Raw genomic sequence first — 17,743 nt, 5'->3', positions numbered from 1 at the left:
CACAGGAAAAATAAGAATCAATCCTTAAACATTGAAATGTGCGCGCCAAATTTGCTGCTAAAATGGTAACGTCAACTGGCATGACAACGAGCAATGAAGCAATTGTATTATTTCTGATTGTGGAGGAACCTTACTCAGTACTGCGCTCTTTTTACAATCACAGATCATCTCGTCTTTATAGCAAGTAGTGTGGGATCTGTTCAATGATCTGTTGTTCTGTATAGCTGATTTCTTCAGCTCATGAACTCGGTTTCATGTCCCTCATGCTCGTACACCAGAGTGATGATGCTATGCGTATAATTATCAAGCCGCCTCTAACGAATGAGAATTTACTATTGGTATGCACAGGAAACTTACATTGGTTTTCTTAGCCTTATGATAGAGGCCAATATAGAGAAAACGAATACAAACAAAACTCGCTATGTCGAAGTCGTTGAGATCTCGGTAAATACTTTGATATAACGAACCTTCGTTATAACCGAAATGAAAAGTAGAAAAAGTTCGACATAACCAGAACATCGCGATAACAGAATTCGACATAGCGAGTTTCGAGTGAAGATTGAGGTAGGTCAAATAAAGGATACGCAGAGAGATCATGTTTGACAGGGTTTAGCCACTTTTGAAAAGATTTGAAAAACGAATTATATGTCAATAACATTTGTTCTACAGTATGTTGAAGTGAGAAGATAATTCATAGCTCTATACTATTACAATGCCATTATATGTCCAAGCATTTCCCAATTATCTCGCTTGCTTAAAAACATGACCGGTTGTAGCGCGGCGTCCCTCGTGCCGAACCGCAGTACATCAGTTACGGCAGATCAAAACTAATAGACTACACTTGTATCATTACAGGAAAAATAATACACCATTCAAATAACACCTGATTAACAACTTTATAATTTTACTCAAGTCTCTTTGATACATCACTGGGATTGCTTTCCAATTTCCTATCAAGGAAATTTCAGACAAGATCATCACCAGTTTTCGAATCATTCCGGAAGTCAATCGAGGTGGCGGCCATATTGAAAAATCAATGGTCATTGAACGCTTGTAACGAGTCTTGCGTTTGATCAAAGTCACGGAAGTGCTTATCTCAGTGGGATTAGGTTTTATTAGATAAATGAACATTAGCCTTTGAGTTATTTAGTTAATAAATATGTCATTCGGGTACATGGTAATTAAATCTCGGATCGTTGTTTACACGTGGTCTGGGTACTTTCTAGGAATCGTCTTAACTGGTGACATCGTAAAGTATACACAAACATGAATGCATTTTTGACTCGGGATTTCTTTTACTTTTATAGTTTTGAATGGCGTTTTAAACAATATTTATATTAACTGCTCGTGAAGTAGGAAAGAAATGAAACTTCTCGGTAAGTGATCTATGATCTCTGTCCTTTTGAACAAGGCCGTAGTGAAATTTTTGAAGCTACCGGGCTTGACTCTGCTGTCTCCATACATACAATTATTGCATTAAAAATTACTATTATATATTTTTATTTTCTATTTTTCTTTACACGTATTATTAATCAATGTACATGTATGCTATACTAATTGCAGTCTTTTTGTTTCACTTTAAACATAAAAACAAGAAATAAATAGAAGAAGCATTGAATCAACGAATGTTAAGGGATAATTTAAAGTTCCTGCAATTTCTGTAAATATACCTTAGCCCTAATCATATAGTTTATACTATGTTTTTTCACTATGTTTACAAACTATGTTAACAAACTATGTTTACAAACTATGTTTACACTATGTTTATACTACGTTTACAAACTATGTTTATACTATGTTTACAAACATTGTATACAAATTATGTTTACACTATGTGTGGACTACTATTAATTGTCAGAACAAGGTATTGTGGAATATCGTTAAAGGCTACCGGCATTGTTTCTGTTTTCCCAAGATGCACATATAGCTTGTTTGCAGCCAGCAAATCAAAACAACTATCCTCAGCAGAACCACTGGCGGATTCCGGGAGGGGGTGTGCACCTGACGCCCTCCCCCCCCCCCTAAATTGAAGTTGTCTCAATTTTTATGTCAATATCGGAGAGAAAAAGTAATTACATACTCACGAAAATGCACCTTTCGGACAAGATATTTTTGAAATTTTATGTAAGGAGAAGTTCCAAAGCACCCCATACCCCCGCCAATATTCTAAACCATTTAAATGTTGGTTCAGGGGAAGGGGTGAATGTCAAAAGGTTGTGTCCCCCTTTGAAGTAAATTCCTGGATCCGCCCCTGAGAAATGGACTGCATGTAACCTTTTGATTATTTTAAACGTTTTAGCGTATTTTTTTTTTAACAGAAGAATTTGTGGCCACATTGCTATAACTTGAAGACCCCATTTATAATTATAAAAGCTAATATATTTTATCTGAACACAAATCATAATTATGCTTTTTTGTTTTGATCGTTAAAGTCAAATGAGTTAACCTAATAATGCATTTAAATTAATACGTTTCTTTTGTGCATAGATCAAATGTAAACATAGAGTGTGCCCCTCAGTTAATAAGATAGTCCAAGGGAAACTACTTAAACTGAAACAGGAATATTTTGCCAGCCGATAACTTAACCCTAGTATGGAACGAAGTTGCTGATTGCTGTCGATTGAAGTAAGGTAAATTCAAGAGCTGCAGATAACGGTGAGATGTTCGAATGTGCACCCAGGAAACTTAGCGCGTCAGTATAACGCCGGACTGACGTTAGATTCCCGCCATGGCGTCGGCGACCGAAAAACAGATGTATAAAGACCGTTTATCTCTCGAATATACTATACTGACGTTTGGATACCGGCCGAAATCCGACGTCCATGCCCGATGTGTTGCCGACGCTGGACTAGGACGTCTTAAATCGAGTTTAAACACGAAATGTTTGTAAATCGTGTATGCCCCCTTGCTTTGCAGTCAATTTTGCTTTAACCATTTCTAATCCGAAATAGTGCAATTTTGCGCGTATTTTATTACTTATTTCTCCAATATTGACAAAAAGTAAACAGTGGATTCCCCGTGAGCAGGGTTAACACGACGATGTTTGTGAAATTTAACTCAAGTTAATCCGTGTTATCACCAAAGGAACCACGGTGCTTGCTTCACCCAAACACGCTGTCTGGAGTAGAGAATCGCCTAATAAAAAATATAACAGATGTAAGTAGTATTTATTGAGTGAAAATAAACAGTAGTTTATTAAACAAGAATAACTAATAACAAAGTAAATTACTCACCAAACCTCTTTGGCCCATATCAAGAATATAGCGAACGGAGCCGGGACAATATCATTCCAATGCACATTCAAACAACTTACTGGACCAAAACCGAAATTACTCATGCATGCAAACACATTTACCTCCCATATAGCCGAATATAATCCAGTTTAGTATAAAAGAAAATGGTTTGACGAGTGGACGCCGAATTAGACTCAACCGAAAGTGAAAATCACCCATGCTTAAAATTAAGCTTTTGTAACCAGCGTATTCTCGTCGTGTTGATTCAGAACATATGTACTTATAGTGGTCTATCTCATATCGTTCTATAATTATACACGTTTAAAGAGTGTGCCATTTGTCCCAGTTGGCTCGAAATTTGAATTATGGATCAAAAAGTTGAAAGTGATGTTTCTTCTCTATGCATTGGTCCTGTTTGGTATCATACGAAATGATTTGACGAGTACAAACCAAATTTAGACTGAACCGGAAGTGAAAATTACTCATTCGCGTTAAGATTTTGGTACCAGTAGATTCGTCTCGCAGCCTTTCAACGCATTAAGCGCTTTGATTTTTGATAACATTTATAGCATTTCAGTTTTTTATATCAATCTGGATCGATCCGGGTGTGCTCTCGGTCATCAGGCGGGACTGTACCCACTACACCATGGGGCCAGTTTATTGCAGACGGTGAAAGATCATTCAAGTGAAAGTTATGTACATTCAAAATTTATATTTATATTCTGCTGGTCGCTTTGAACAAAAGCATTTTGAAAAAAAGTATTCCATTTAAATAATGACATGGTTTACTATACCAGTAAGCCATTACTTCGGAGTGAGGTAAAGTGTTCGAGGAACCTAATACAACCAGTATTATGTGCCTATATTTTCAAATAAACTAATACAACTACTTTATTCAGGCCGTATGAATCATCATATAACGCAAATTCAAAAACAACAACAATAACAACAAACCTATAAGCTAAAAAAGTGATTGAAACAAGGAAATCTGTAAAATTAGCCAGTCTTGTTACGAACCAAATCGAGACAATTCGAGACAGAACCCTTCTTAATCTGGATACTATTTACATAGGGATCCTGCAAACTGCCATAAAATAACCTAACCCCCTCATTGAAGAAATCATTGTATATGTGTGACGTCTGTTAAAGAGTTGCCGTCAAAATGGGCTTGGTAATATCACATCCGGTTGAACCTTCCGGCCTGTTGGTTACAGTTGGGGTACCTGTGAACAACGTCTTTCATGTCTTCCATGCAGAACGGAATCAGACAGCAGCCTAGTGGAACACTGGAGGCAAACAACTTATAACCTACATGTACAGTGCAGGTGTTAGGAGGTCAATCGTAAAAAAGTTAATGCTGAGACAAGATTGTAACGACCGAATAATACGATTACTATGTGACACTATTCGATTACCATGTGACACTATTCGATAAGTATATGCCACTCCTTAATTACTTTATGCCACTCTTCGATTACTATATGCCACTTTTATATTACTATATGCCACCCTTCGAAAACCATGTGCTACTCTCCGATAACTTTATGCCACTCTTAGATTACTATATGCCACCCTTCGATTACTATATGCCACTCTTAGATGACTATATGTGCCACTCTTCGATGACTATATCTGCCACTCTTAGATTACTATATGCCACTCTTAGATGACTATATGTGCCACTCTTAGATGACTATATGTGCCACTCTTCGATTACTATATGCCACTTTTATATTACTATATGCCACCCTTCGAAAACCATGTGCTACTCTTCGGTAACTTTATGCCACTCTTAGATTACTATATGCCACCCTTCGATTACTATATGCCACCCTTCGATTACTATATGCCACTCTTAGATGACTATATGTGCCACTCTTCGATGACTATATCTGCCACTCTTTGATTACTATATGCCACTCTTAGATGACTATATGTGCCACTCTTAGATGACTATATGTGCCACTCTTCGATTACTATATGCCACCCTTCGATAACTATATGTCACTCTTCCATTACTATATGCCACTTTTCGATTACTATATGCCACTTTTCAAAACACTATATGCCACCCTTCAATTACTAAATGCCACTCTTCGATGGATATATGCCACTCTAAAATTACTATATGTGTCACTCTTCGATTTTCATATGCCACTCTTTGATTACTATATGTGCCACTCTTCGATGCCTATATACCACTCTTAGATTACTATATGCCACTCTAAGATTACTATATCTGCAATTCTTCGATGCCTATATGCCACTCTTAGATTACTATATGCCACTCTAAGATTACTATATGTGTCTTTCTTCGATGCCTATATGCCACTCTAAGATTACTATATGTGCAACTCTTTGATGACTACACACCGCCCTTCGATTACTATATGCCACTGTAACATTACTATATATGCCACTCTTCGATAAATATATGCCACTTTTAGATTACTATATGTGCAACTCTTCGATGACTATATGCCGCCCTTCGATTACTATATGCCACTCTTAGATTACTATATGCCACCCTTCGTGAATAAATGCCACTTTTAGATTACTATATGTGCAACTCTTCGATGACTATATTCCGCCCTTCGATTACTATATGCCACTCTTAGATTTCTATATGCCACCCTTCGTGAATATATGCCACTTTTAGATTACTATATGTGCAACTCTTCGATGACTATATGCCACCCTTCGATTACTATATGCCACTCTTAGATTACTATATGCCACTTTTAGATTACTATATGTGCCTTTCTTCGATGCCTATATGCCGCCCGTCGATTACTATATGCCGCCCTTCGATTACTATATGCCACTCTAAGATTACTATATGCCACTCTTTGATTACTATATGCCGCCCTTCGAATACTATATGCCACTCTAAGATTACTATATGCCACTCTTCGATGAATATATGCCACTTTTAGATTACTTTATATGCCACTTTTAGATTACTATATGCCACTCTTCGATGAATATATGCCACTTTTAGATTACTTTATGCGCAACGCTTCGGTGACTATATGCCGCCCTTCGATTACTATATGCCACTCTAAGATCACTATATGTGCAACTCTTTGATGACTATATGCCGCCCTTCGATGAATATATGCCACTTTTAGATTACTATATGCCACTCTTCGATGACTAAATGCCGCCCTTCGATTACTATATGCCACTCTTAGATTACTATATGCCACTCTTCGATGAATATATGCCACTTTTAGATTACTATATATGCCACTCTTAGATTGCTATATGCCACTCTTAATGAATATTTGCCACTTTTAGATTACTTTATGCGCAAATATTCGATTACTATATGCCACTCTAAGATTACTATATGCCACTCTTCGATGAATATATGCCACTTTTAGATTACTAATTAGTAAGATTACTACATGTGCATTTCTTCGATGCCTAAATGCCGCCCTTCAATTACTTTATGCCGCCCTTCGATTACTATATGCCACTCTAAGACAACTATATGCCACTCTTCGATGACTATATGCCGCCCTTCGATTACTATATGACACTCTTAGATTACTATATGCCACTCTTCGATGAATACATGCCACTTTTAGATTGCTTTATGCGCAAATCTTCGATGACTATATGCCGCTCTTAGATTACTATATGCCACTCTAAGATTACTATATGCCACTCTTCGATGAACATATGCCACTTTTAGAGTGGCATATATTCATTAAGAGTGGCATATAGTAATCGAAGGGCGGCATATAGTAATCGAAGGGAAGGGCGACATATAGTCATCGAAGAGTTGCACATATAGTAATCTAAAAGTGGCATATATTAATCGAAGAGTGGCAAATATAGTAATCTTAGAGTGGCATATAGTAATCGAAGGGCGGTATGTAGTCATCAAAGAGTTGCACATATATTAATCTTAGAGTGGCATATAGGCATCGAAGAAAGACACATATAGTAATCTTAGAGTGGCATATAGTAATCTAAGAGTGGTATATAGGCATCGAAGAGTGGCACATATAGTAATCAAAGGGCGACATATAGTCATCTAAGAGTTGCATATAGTAATCTAAGAGTGGCATATAGTAATCGAAGGGCGGCATATAGTCATCGAAGAGTTGCACATATAGTAATCTAAGAGTGGCATATAGAAATCGAAGGACGGCATATAGTCATCGAAGGGCGGCATATAGGCATCGGAGAAAGGCACATATAGAAATCTTTTAGTGGCATATAGTAATCTAAGAGTAGCATATAGTAATCGAAGGGCGGCATACAGTCATCGAAGAGTTGCGCATAAAGTATTACTATATGCCACTCTTAGATTACTATATGCCACTCTTCGATGACTATATACCGCCCTTCGATTTCTATATACCACTCTTAGATTACTATATGACACTCTAAGATTACTATATGTGCAACTCTTCGATGACTATATGCCGCCCTTCGATTACTATATGCCACTCTAAGATTACTATATGTGCAACTCTTCGATGACTATATGCCGCCCTTCGATTACTATATGCCACTCTTAGATTACTATATGCAACTCTTCGATGACTATATGTCGCCCTTCGATTATTATATGCCACCCTTCGATTACTATATACCACTCTTAGATTACTATATGTAACTCTTCGATGAATATATGCCACTCTTTGATTACTTTATGCAACTCTTCGTTGAATATATGCTACTTTTAGATTACTATATGCAACTCTTAGATTACTATATGCCACTCTTAGATTACTATATGCAACTCTTCGATGACTATATGCCGCCCTTCGATTACTATATGCCGCCCTTCTATTACTATATGCCACTCTTAAATTACTATATGCAACTCTTCGATGAATATATGCCACTTTTAGAATACTGTATGTGCAACTCTTCGATGACTATATGCCGCCCTTCGATTACTATATGCCACTCTTCGATTACTATATGGCACTCTTAGATAACTATATGCCACTTTTAGTTTACTATATATGCCACTCTTAGATTACTATATGCCACTCTTAGATTACTATATGCCACTCTTCGATGAATATATGCCACTCTTCGATGAATATATGCCACTTTTAGATTACTATATATGCAACTCTTAAATTACTATATGCAACTCTTCGATGAATATATGCCACTTTTAGAATACTGTATGTGCAACTCTTCGATGACTATATGCCGCCCTTCGGTTACTATATGCCACTCTTCGATTACTATATGGCACTCTTAGATTACTATATGCCACTTTTAGATTACTATATATGCCACTCTTAGATTACTATATGCCACTCTTCGATGAATATATGCCACTCTTCGATATAAATATGCCACTTTTAGATTACTATATATGCCACTCTTAGATTACTATATGCCACTCTTAGATTACTATATGCCACTCTTCGATGAACATATGCCACTCTTCGATGAATATATGCCACTTTTAGATTACTATATATGCCACTCTTAGATTACTATATGCCACTCTTCGATGAATATATGCCACTTTAAGATTACTTTATGCGCAACTCTGCGATGACTTTATGCCGCCCTTCGATTACTATATGCCACTCTTAGATTACTATATGCCGCCCTTCAATTACTATATGTGCCTTTCTCCGATGCCTATATGCCGCCCTTCGATGACTATATGCCGCCCTTCGATTTCTATATGCCACTCTTAGATTACTATATGCCGCCCTTCAATTACTATATGTGCCTTTCTCCGATGCCTATATGCCGCCCTTCGATGACTATATGCCGCCCTTCGATTTCTATATGCCACTCTTAGATTACTATATGACACTCTAAGATTACTATATGTGCAACTTTTCGATGACTATATGCCGCCCTTCGATTACTATATGCCACTCTAAGATTACTATATGTGCAACTCTTCGATGACTATATGCCGCCCTTCGATTACTATATGCCACTCTTAGATTACTATATGCAACTCTTCGATGACTATATGTCGCCCTTCGATTATTATATGCCACCCTTCGATTTCTATATACCACTCTTAGATTACTATATGTAACTCTTCGATGAATATATGCCACTCTTTGATTACTATATGCAACTCTTCGTTGAATATATGCTACTTTTAGATTACTATATGCAACTCTTAGATTACTATATGCCACTCTTAGATTACTATATGCAACTCTTCGATGACTATATGCCGCCCTTCGATTACTATATGCCGCCCTTCGATTACTATATGCCACTCTTAAATTACTATATGCAACTCTTCGATGAATATATGCCACTTTTAGAATACTGTATGTGCAACTCTTTGATGACTATATGCCGCCCTTCGATTACTATATGCCACTCTTCGATTACTATGTGGCACTCTTAGATTACTATATGCCACTTTTAGATTACTATATATGCCACTCTTCGATTAGTATATGCCGCCCTTCGATTACTATATGCCACTCTTCGATTACTATATGCCACTCTTCGATGACTATATACCGCTCTTCGAGTACTATATACCACACTTCGATTACTATATGGCACTCTTCGATTACTATATGCCACTCTAAGATTACTATATGTGCCACTGTTCGATGACTATATGCCACTCTTCGATTTTTATATGCCACTCTTAGATTACTATATGTGCCACTCTTCGATGACGTTATGCCATTCTTCGATCACTATAAATGCCACTCTTCGATTACTATATGTCACACTTCGATAACTATATACATGTATATGTCAACCTTCCAGTACTATATGCCACGCTTCAGAAGAATAATAAGATTGTCTTACATTTTGTACAAGTGCTATCTTTTGCACACAAAAGCCAGGTAATGGTGCCGTTCTCAAAATAGGTAGAGGTAACCACGTCCGCCTGGCAAAACATGCAGCGCATGCGCAGGGGAACCTCCCGAAACTGCTGCACGACGAACGCTTGTGGCTGCACGTAAACCGTAATCGGCGGAGCGCCAACGGATATCGGATTGTTCTCGTTTGGAAAACAGTAACGGAAGAGAGTAAATGTTCATCGAGATGGTGTTCAGTCAAAACGACACATCAAACATAAGGTGCAATACGTCTTTTTTCCGATGTGATTAACTAAATTTAAATAACAAAACAAATGCTTACGCTCGATTCGTAGCCATAGTTTAACGATCTCTTACAACTTCATAATGTATATCCATTGGTCCTCTCAAAGTTCTTAGTATTTAAATGGATATGTTTGTCAAATTCATTTCGCAGCAGTAACTTGGTCACTTTATAATATGTTGTTTGTAAAAGACGGAACTCACTTGGGGCGCTATCTAGTTAATATTTGCGTTACTTTTTTTTTTGGTAAGATAAATATTATAAGACTAAAACAGGCTTGAAAGAGCGCAGAACTGCCACCAGTTACCTTTTTTAGCTTTACAACATTAACAGGTTAACAAGTTATGGTTTGCGAATTCCCGTGACTTAGTAAGTAACATACTATTACGCGAACGCTATCACGGGGTATCTTACGACGGTAATATGCTCCCATAGTAACCTATGTAAAACTATATGCTTTTATTTTCAGGTCACAAATTCATTCAACGGTTATAAATATTTTAATCATGTTATGTGTGTTTGTTTTATTCATGTCGGGAATACCTCATTGACCTAATGTTTATTGTTATCATATACCCGACTTTACTAAAGATTATTGTATCTTAATGCACCAGTCAATTGTAACCACAGCCCTCCAAGGTCCGGGGGTATACCGGGGAAAAGGGTCGTGTTTTTACTTTTCAGGGGGCCCCGCAGGGCCGGGTGACCGCGGTGGTTTTGTCATAGCGCCAAATTTAGCGGAGATTGGGCCTTATATTGAGTCTCTGGGACAGGGCGGGGATTTTACCCGGGGTTGGCTGCACCGAAAGTCAAAGTCCCGGCTATTCCCCGGACCTGGCGGGCGGGGGGGGGGGGGGGTGCGTGGTACCAGTTGACTGGTGCACAATTGAAGCTTGTTTCTTGTATAAATATACAATACATTGTTTACTTTTCGGTTCATATTACAAATACTGATTAAAAAGCCTAGATTTAGGCCGCCAGCTGTTGTATTTTTCCATATTTGCACTTACTGAATATGATCAATGGTTATTAACTTCTGGACGGATAAATTTACAATTTGGAGGAAAACGTGGCATTTAAAGCTTTTATCTAAAATAAAAGTACATACATTTACATGCTTACGTACATGTTATATTTTGTGATAAAACTTCATTCACTTACTTTCGTAAAAGTTTAATATTAAGGTTGGTAATTGTGTTATTAATATATATTTATACATACATAAATATTTATGAATTTATATATGTATATATTTTAATAAAATAGAAGTAATTATGAAAATTAGAAACAAATGTTTTCTCAACCTCACTTTTAAAATCATTCTTACTGGTACATCAGTATCTATTTATAATGCTCACATGAGAATCAAGTCATGTGGAACGGAAGTGTTACGAAATACACACAAAATAGGAAGTTATAACATAAGAAATCAAAAGTGTTTACGATGAAGTGTTAAGGATTTGTGGTGATAGGAGTATAACTATTTCTTTAACAATAAGGTCAGTGTCCATCCTTTTCCATCATGTCATTTTTTTACTAGTATATGTTTGTATTTTATTAGCTCTATATCAGAATTAATGGTGGCATATATAAGTTCTGCCGTAAGAACTAAGATAACGTGTTATGGTTTGCGAATTGTTTTCGGTGTTACATGTTAACTACTTATATGGTTTGCGAATTTCACTTGATGAGTAACTTTATAACTGGTTAACTAGATAAGATTCGTGTTGCCACTTATCTATATAATTGTAGTTTTGGCTTCTAGCAGGAACTGGTTACCTACTTGTATATATAAATGATTTGCGATTTCCACTAGATCATCTTGATAAGATTTTTGAATTTGCTCATTACACCTTTTAGAATGCATACCAGGAGCTATCATGTATTCTTTTGTACATGTTTAGTACCATTACTGTTAAGCTTATTTTAAATAGACTGTACCGCCATGTATGCATCAATGAATACTATATAAAGCAATGGTGGCATAGTACTGCCGTAAGATAACCTGAAAACGTCAAACGTTCGCAAATTGAAAATCTACCTTCGCTTTGGGCTTATCAGCACTGCATAACTCGGTCTAAATGATAGTTTTCAGATGGAAAAACTTAATTATTATAATGTAGTATGTTAATTCTGTTTAAAGTCATGTCATAATTGCCTGATTGCTTCATGGACTTTTATTAAAAATGCAACTTTAGTCAATCTTATGGTCATACATCATTGATTCCATTCACTGAATAGGTCCGTTATTCATATCGAGCAATCCGATTAGCTACATCGTACTTGAATACCACTCCTGATTGCAATTAACTTCCAGTTCCGTACTTCCCTTTCATGGTGATGGTTGGAAATCATGATGTTCACTAAAAACACGAACTAAAATTATTAAGTTCATAATGCATACTCAGTGATTTTTTTTTGGTGCAATTTACTGCCTTCTAAAGGCTGTTTCCCCTTGCCAAAAACTGTCCATTTTCCCCAAATGTTTATATATTTTTCCCAACTTGACAAAAGCAGATAACATTAATAAATGAAAAAGCAATGAATTTATTAAATATGAACACAATATTGATCAGACTTACTTTTTCACAGCATAATGTATGCATAAACATTTATATTTTCCATTATATTAGGTATCTTGGCCTGATTTTGTATTTTTCCCCAAAGTCAATTTTTTCCCAATTTGCAAGGCACAGGCGATAAAAACGATTAAAAAAAACACTGATAATACATCAGGGTATTATAAAAAAGTTTTCTCTCTTTACAGTGGAAGACGGAATGAGCGACCAACCCCCACCGTACGCGGAAAAGGGCACCGCCCCTCCCCCAAGTAAATTCCGACTTTTACACGCTATATATTAATGGTATATAATGACCCAATTGTTGTTGCGAAATCAATTTGACGAACGTATCCATTTACACCGTGTGCCGTGCGAGGATCAATGTATATACATGTACAACATTAAGTTATCGAAGATGATGAAACTGGGGGTACCAATCGAGCATATACGTTTACATTGGAATTAATTGACTATTTCCGATAGAAACGTATTGCACCTTATCTGTATCATCGGGGTTTATGATGTCGTTTTGAAAACAGGGGACAGAAGCAAACTATGTTTAAGTTTCCATAGCCTATTGTCCTAGCACGAATACAGACTATATAACCAACATAGCCATAATTTGCTTCTGTCACCTGTGGTTTTGACCGGACAACATCTCTATGTCCAATTATTCTCTACCTTACTGTTTTCCAGACGAGAACACTCCGATATCCGTTGGCGCGCCCCCGACTACGGTTTACGTGCAGCCACAAGCGTTCGTCGTGCAGCACTTCCGGGAGGTTCCCCTGCGCATGCGCTGCATGTTTTGCCAGGCGGACGTGGTTACCTCCACCTATTTTGAGAACGGCACCCTCACCTGGCTCGCCTGCTTTCTGATATTCCTCTTGTAAGTATTGTAGCATTTAATCACCAATAGTTACTAACTTTAATTCCGCGAGGTCTATATTCCAGTATACATTCGCATGATTGCCATGTATTTTAACATAGTTGGTTCAAACACAAAGTCATGCCTTATTAATTCGATAGTTTGCGTCATATAGAAGGAAAGGAGTAGGTTTTAGACCGTCGAATCCCTCCCCCACCACCAACAACAACGACAAAACCCTGACAAATCAAATAATAGCAAAGAAAAGTAGTTGCACTAATGGAGATTATAATAAACAAGTTCAAAGGTTAATTGAAATATTAGCATCTAAAATATTCAAAATTAGTAATTTATAAACCGTAAAGCGTTTTTACGTTGTTGTGTGCCTTATAAGACCGCATAAAGTTTATTCCGCATTCATACACAGTCGTTGGATGGCAATGAACGTCATACTTTTGTCCTGTACAACATTTAGTGACATTCAACCTAAAATTATATATTTTGTCTCCAGATTTATCAAAGGGGCCACTCTTACCAACGATCTAACACAAAACAACTATGAATTACTGCAGTTTCAAAATGTCAGAAAATCTTGAAATAGCTGACTAGCTATTAATATTTACTTTTCAATATAATCTGAACAGAATTGAACAGAAGTGAATTCATGTTGAAATACATGAAGATAACAATGTAATATTGTATGTTGAAAAATAACCCAAACTGTCTCAGCAATACATTTGTTTCTATTGAACTCCTTTCACACAATTATTCTGATTCAGCAGCAAACAAAAACTGCATAAAACATCCACGGCAATCATAAAAGATGTTTTAAAGGCCTCTAGAACCATTGCTTAAAACCCCGAGAGGAGCTTACAATGTCTAGGTAGGCGTATTTATATTGCAATAAAAGTGATAAAAGTATAAACTCACTTATCGGACAAAACATCCTTCAATGCACTGAACTACTCAAAAGAATACGCCGTTATGTTCCGCATTGAACATATCTCCAATTCGGCAAAAAAATACGTTGGACAACGTGCACTGTACATGTGGCTTATTTGTTATGATATTTTCTCTCTCCAGTTTTCCACTAGGCTGCTGTCTGATTCCGTTCTGCATGGAACCCATGAAAGACGTAGTTCACAGGTGCCCCAACTGTAACCAACAGGTTGGAAGGTTCAACCGGATGTGATAAGCAAACGTCATGCATATGATAATTATACGATGATTTGTTTAATGCGGAAGTTTGGTTCCTTTAATGTCATTTTGCAGGATTTCTATGTAAATAGTCGATGTTCAGAAAGATTCAATAGTGATTTATCACCATAAGATTTCAGAGTACTTGATTTTGTTACGTTGATCTTTGTTTTTTATATTTTTGTTGTTGCTGTTATTGGTTAGTTGTTGTTAAATTTGCATAATAAGAAGTATACATATGGCCTGAATACAGTAGTTATATTGTTTTTTTTACTAAATATACGCACATACACTCTATTTTGACCATTGTGTTGGTTTATATTTTGGAAAAAGAAGAAAAAAACTGGTTGCATTTAGCCCCACTGCTAACCTTATGACTTATAGCAAAACTTGTGGATAACCTTGGACAAAGATGGAGAATTTTGTCCAAAGTGCTTTTCTTCACAGCGACCTTCTGAGAATAATGTAATATAATTGTTCTTGAATTATTACAAATTCTTCCAATATAACAAAATGTGTTCATATGTTTCATAAAACCTGATGTAATCATCTGTCGCCGTTATTGTAGCGCATACAGTCTCGCCTGCAGACCGAGAGGCCCTGCTGTCGGTGTAACATTTCTTGATTGTTATTGTTTGTTATTGTCTTTTTGTGAATATTGTTATGAAACTAATATCATATTTAAACTTGTATCACATTTGATTTTTGTTGGTTTTTTTCCCAAAATTTCCATACAGAATAACAGTTGACATTTTTGACATAACATTACAGCCAATGTGCTTTATATTCAAAGGTGAAGCAAAAGTTTAATTTTTATTGTTTTATCCTTTGCTAGAAGGATTTTCAATAGATTTCGAGGATTGGATCATTTATATTTTACCAATGTTTTTAAGTTCAGTGGTGTGACATAAATCACTCTTGTATATAAATAAACAATGAAACTCTGGCTTTATACTAATTCTTTATTGAAGTTCGGATGTATGTACATGCAAGGTTCGTCAGTTCCACACGATCAAGCAGGCTGGCATGCAAACTTTATATAACTCAAACATTACTTCCTACATCACTTGTTAACATGCTGTGATCGGAAATAAAATACTCTGATTAAATCATCATTCGCCATAGAACACGAGTTGTGTTGTTAATTTCTTGCCAATACAAGAATGATTTTGTTTGATTAAGGACACAGTTTGATTTCTTTTTTATTTAACTCATGTCGCGTCTTACAGCGATAAAGCATTGATTTTGTATTGTTACGGCGAGCTAATTTCTCGGATTAAGGGTCGTTTTATAGAAATCCATGGGGCGGAAGTGACAAATCAGGGAATTAATGACCTCCATGCCGTGACAATAAATTTACAAGAATGGACCAGGTATTAAAAAGGTGATATTCTGTCCTAAAATTCTTAGGTGCCGTTTTTAGAGATTTCTTGCATACAGGCACCAGAAAAGAAACTGCACCGAGACACAGACATTCTTTAGTGAACTGATTTCAATGCATTTTTTATGGACAAGTAATTGATAATATTTTGAATCATACTTCATGACGATATTACATAGCTTTTAAAATAAAAAAAATCCTGTTTAATTAATAAGGTGTATCAACTAAGGGTACCACTCAAAATACCCACGGTCAAAATACCCACACCTCAAAAATGGCAAAGTAGTCAAAATACCCACAGCAGAATTTTCAGGGTATTCAAAATACCCACAGTAGAATTTACAGGGTATTCAAAATACCCACAGTAGAATTTACAGGGTATTCAAAATACCCACAGTAGAATTTTCAGGGTATTCAAAATACCCACAGTAGAATTTACAGGGTATTCAAAATACCCACAGTAGAATTTACAGGGTATTCAAAATACCCACAGTAGAATTTACAGGGTATTCAAAATACCCACAGTAGAATTTACAGGGTATTCAAAATACCCACAGTAGAATTTACAGGGTAATCAAAATACCCACAGTAGAATTTACAGGGTATTCAAAATACCCACAGTAGAATTTTCAGGGTATTCAAAATACCCACAGCAGAATTGTCAGGGTATTCAAAATACCCACAGCAGAATTGTCAGGGTATTCAAAATACCCACAGCAGAATTTTCAGGGTATTCAAAATACCCACAGCAGAATTGTCAGGGTATTCAAAATACCCACAGCAGAATTGTCAGGGTATTCAAAATACCCACAGCAGAATTGTCAGGGTATTCAAAATACCCACAGTAGAATTTACAGGGTATTCAAAATACCCACAGTAGAATTTTCAGGGTATTCAAAATACCCACAGTAGAATTTACAGGGTAATCAAAATACCCACAGTAGAATTTACAGGGTAATCAAAATACCCACAGTCATGGATACCAGGTCTACACTATTTTCCATATCCGAAGGCATACTTGCTAAACTAGAGTCAATATTGAAAGGTAGAATGTACATAGAGTCCAAAGTCACCATCCTCTACAAAGTGAATTGTGAAATATTTGGCATCGCGGCCGATAGAAATGCTATAAGACTGAAATGCTATAAATGCTTGAAAAACGCCCATAATTAGGTTGTTTTCCCAACTGACGCTGGCCTTTTCACCACAGAATAAACACATTTATACTTAGTGACTCTGGTGTTCCAAAATTACACCCAAACATTCCTTATGGTCTGCAAATTGTGTTGGCATTTAAATTTAAGCGATTTAATCGTTTTTGGTCGTTTATCAAAATAATAGTTTTTTTTCCCAACATTGTCTGATTCTCAATTCAATGTGTACTTCAGACAAAATTTGTCAAAAATATCGAACAGCCTAG

General features: G+C 36.4%; 2 protein-coding genes across 2 annotated transcripts; one reads left to right on the top strand and one right to left on the bottom strand.

Moving 5' to 3' along the window:
* Window positions 1–4,410: 4,410 nt before the first annotated feature.
* LOC128244153 (lipopolysaccharide-induced tumor necrosis factor-alpha factor homolog) lies at window positions 4,411–10,749 on the bottom strand. The gene is made up of 3 exons (XM_052962169.1): window positions 10,699–10,749; window positions 10,020–10,215; window positions 4,411–4,541 (listed from the first exon to the last, which is right to left on the bottom strand). Exons 1-3 carry the CDS (start codon window positions 10,747–10,749, stop codon window positions 4,411–4,413), a joined length of 378 nt encoding a protein of 125 aa, XP_052818129.1.
* Window positions 10,750–11,665: 916 nt separating this feature from the next.
* LOC128245027 (LITAF domain-containing protein-like) lies at window positions 11,666–15,888 on the top strand. The gene is made up of 4 exons (XM_052963221.1): window positions 11,666–11,815; window positions 13,084–13,146; window positions 13,574–13,766; window positions 14,829–15,888. Exons 2-4 carry the CDS (start codon window positions 13,095–13,097, stop codon window positions 14,935–14,937), a joined length of 354 nt encoding a protein of 117 aa, XP_052819181.1. The 5' UTR covers window positions 11,666–11,815; window positions 13,084–13,094; the 3' UTR covers window positions 14,938–15,888.
* Window positions 15,889–17,743: the final 1,855 nt, after the last annotated feature.

This window comes from Mya arenaria, chromosome 8 (assembly GCF_026914265.1).
Source record: "Mya arenaria isolate MELC-2E11 chromosome 8, ASM2691426v1".
Taxonomy (NCBI): domain Eukaryota; kingdom Metazoa; phylum Mollusca; class Bivalvia; order Myida; family Myidae; genus Mya; species Mya arenaria.
The sequence above is the reverse complement of the archived record's forward strand: the minus strand, read 5'-3'. Positions and strand labels throughout refer to the sequence as shown.

Bases quoted from the DNA above. Each gene is read 5' to 3' on its own strand.
- LOC128244153 (XM_052962169.1), bottom strand. From the start codon at position 10,749: ATGGGAGCATATTACCGTCGTAAGATACCCCGTGATAGCGTTCGCGTA. The intron at 10,216-10,698 runs GTATGTTACTTA...TTTCCAAACGAG, and splicing joins GTGATAGCGTTCGCGTAATA to AACAATCCGATATCCGTTGG. The intron at 4,542-10,019 runs GTAAGACAATCT...CTGTACATGTAG, and splicing joins AGATAGCACTTGTACAAAAT to GTTATAAGTTGTTTGCCTCC.
- LOC128245027 (XM_052963221.1), top strand. From the start codon at position 13,095: ATGAGCGACCAACCCCCACCGTACGCGGAAAAGGGCACCGCCCCTCCC. The intron at 13,147-13,573 runs GTAAATTCCGAC...ACTGTTTTCCAG, and splicing joins GGGCACCGCCCCTCCCCCAA to ACGAGAACACTCCGATATCC. The intron at 13,767-14,828 runs GTAAGTATTGTA...TTCTCTCTCCAG, and splicing joins TGCTTTCTGATATTCCTCTT to TTTTCCACTAGGCTGCTGTC.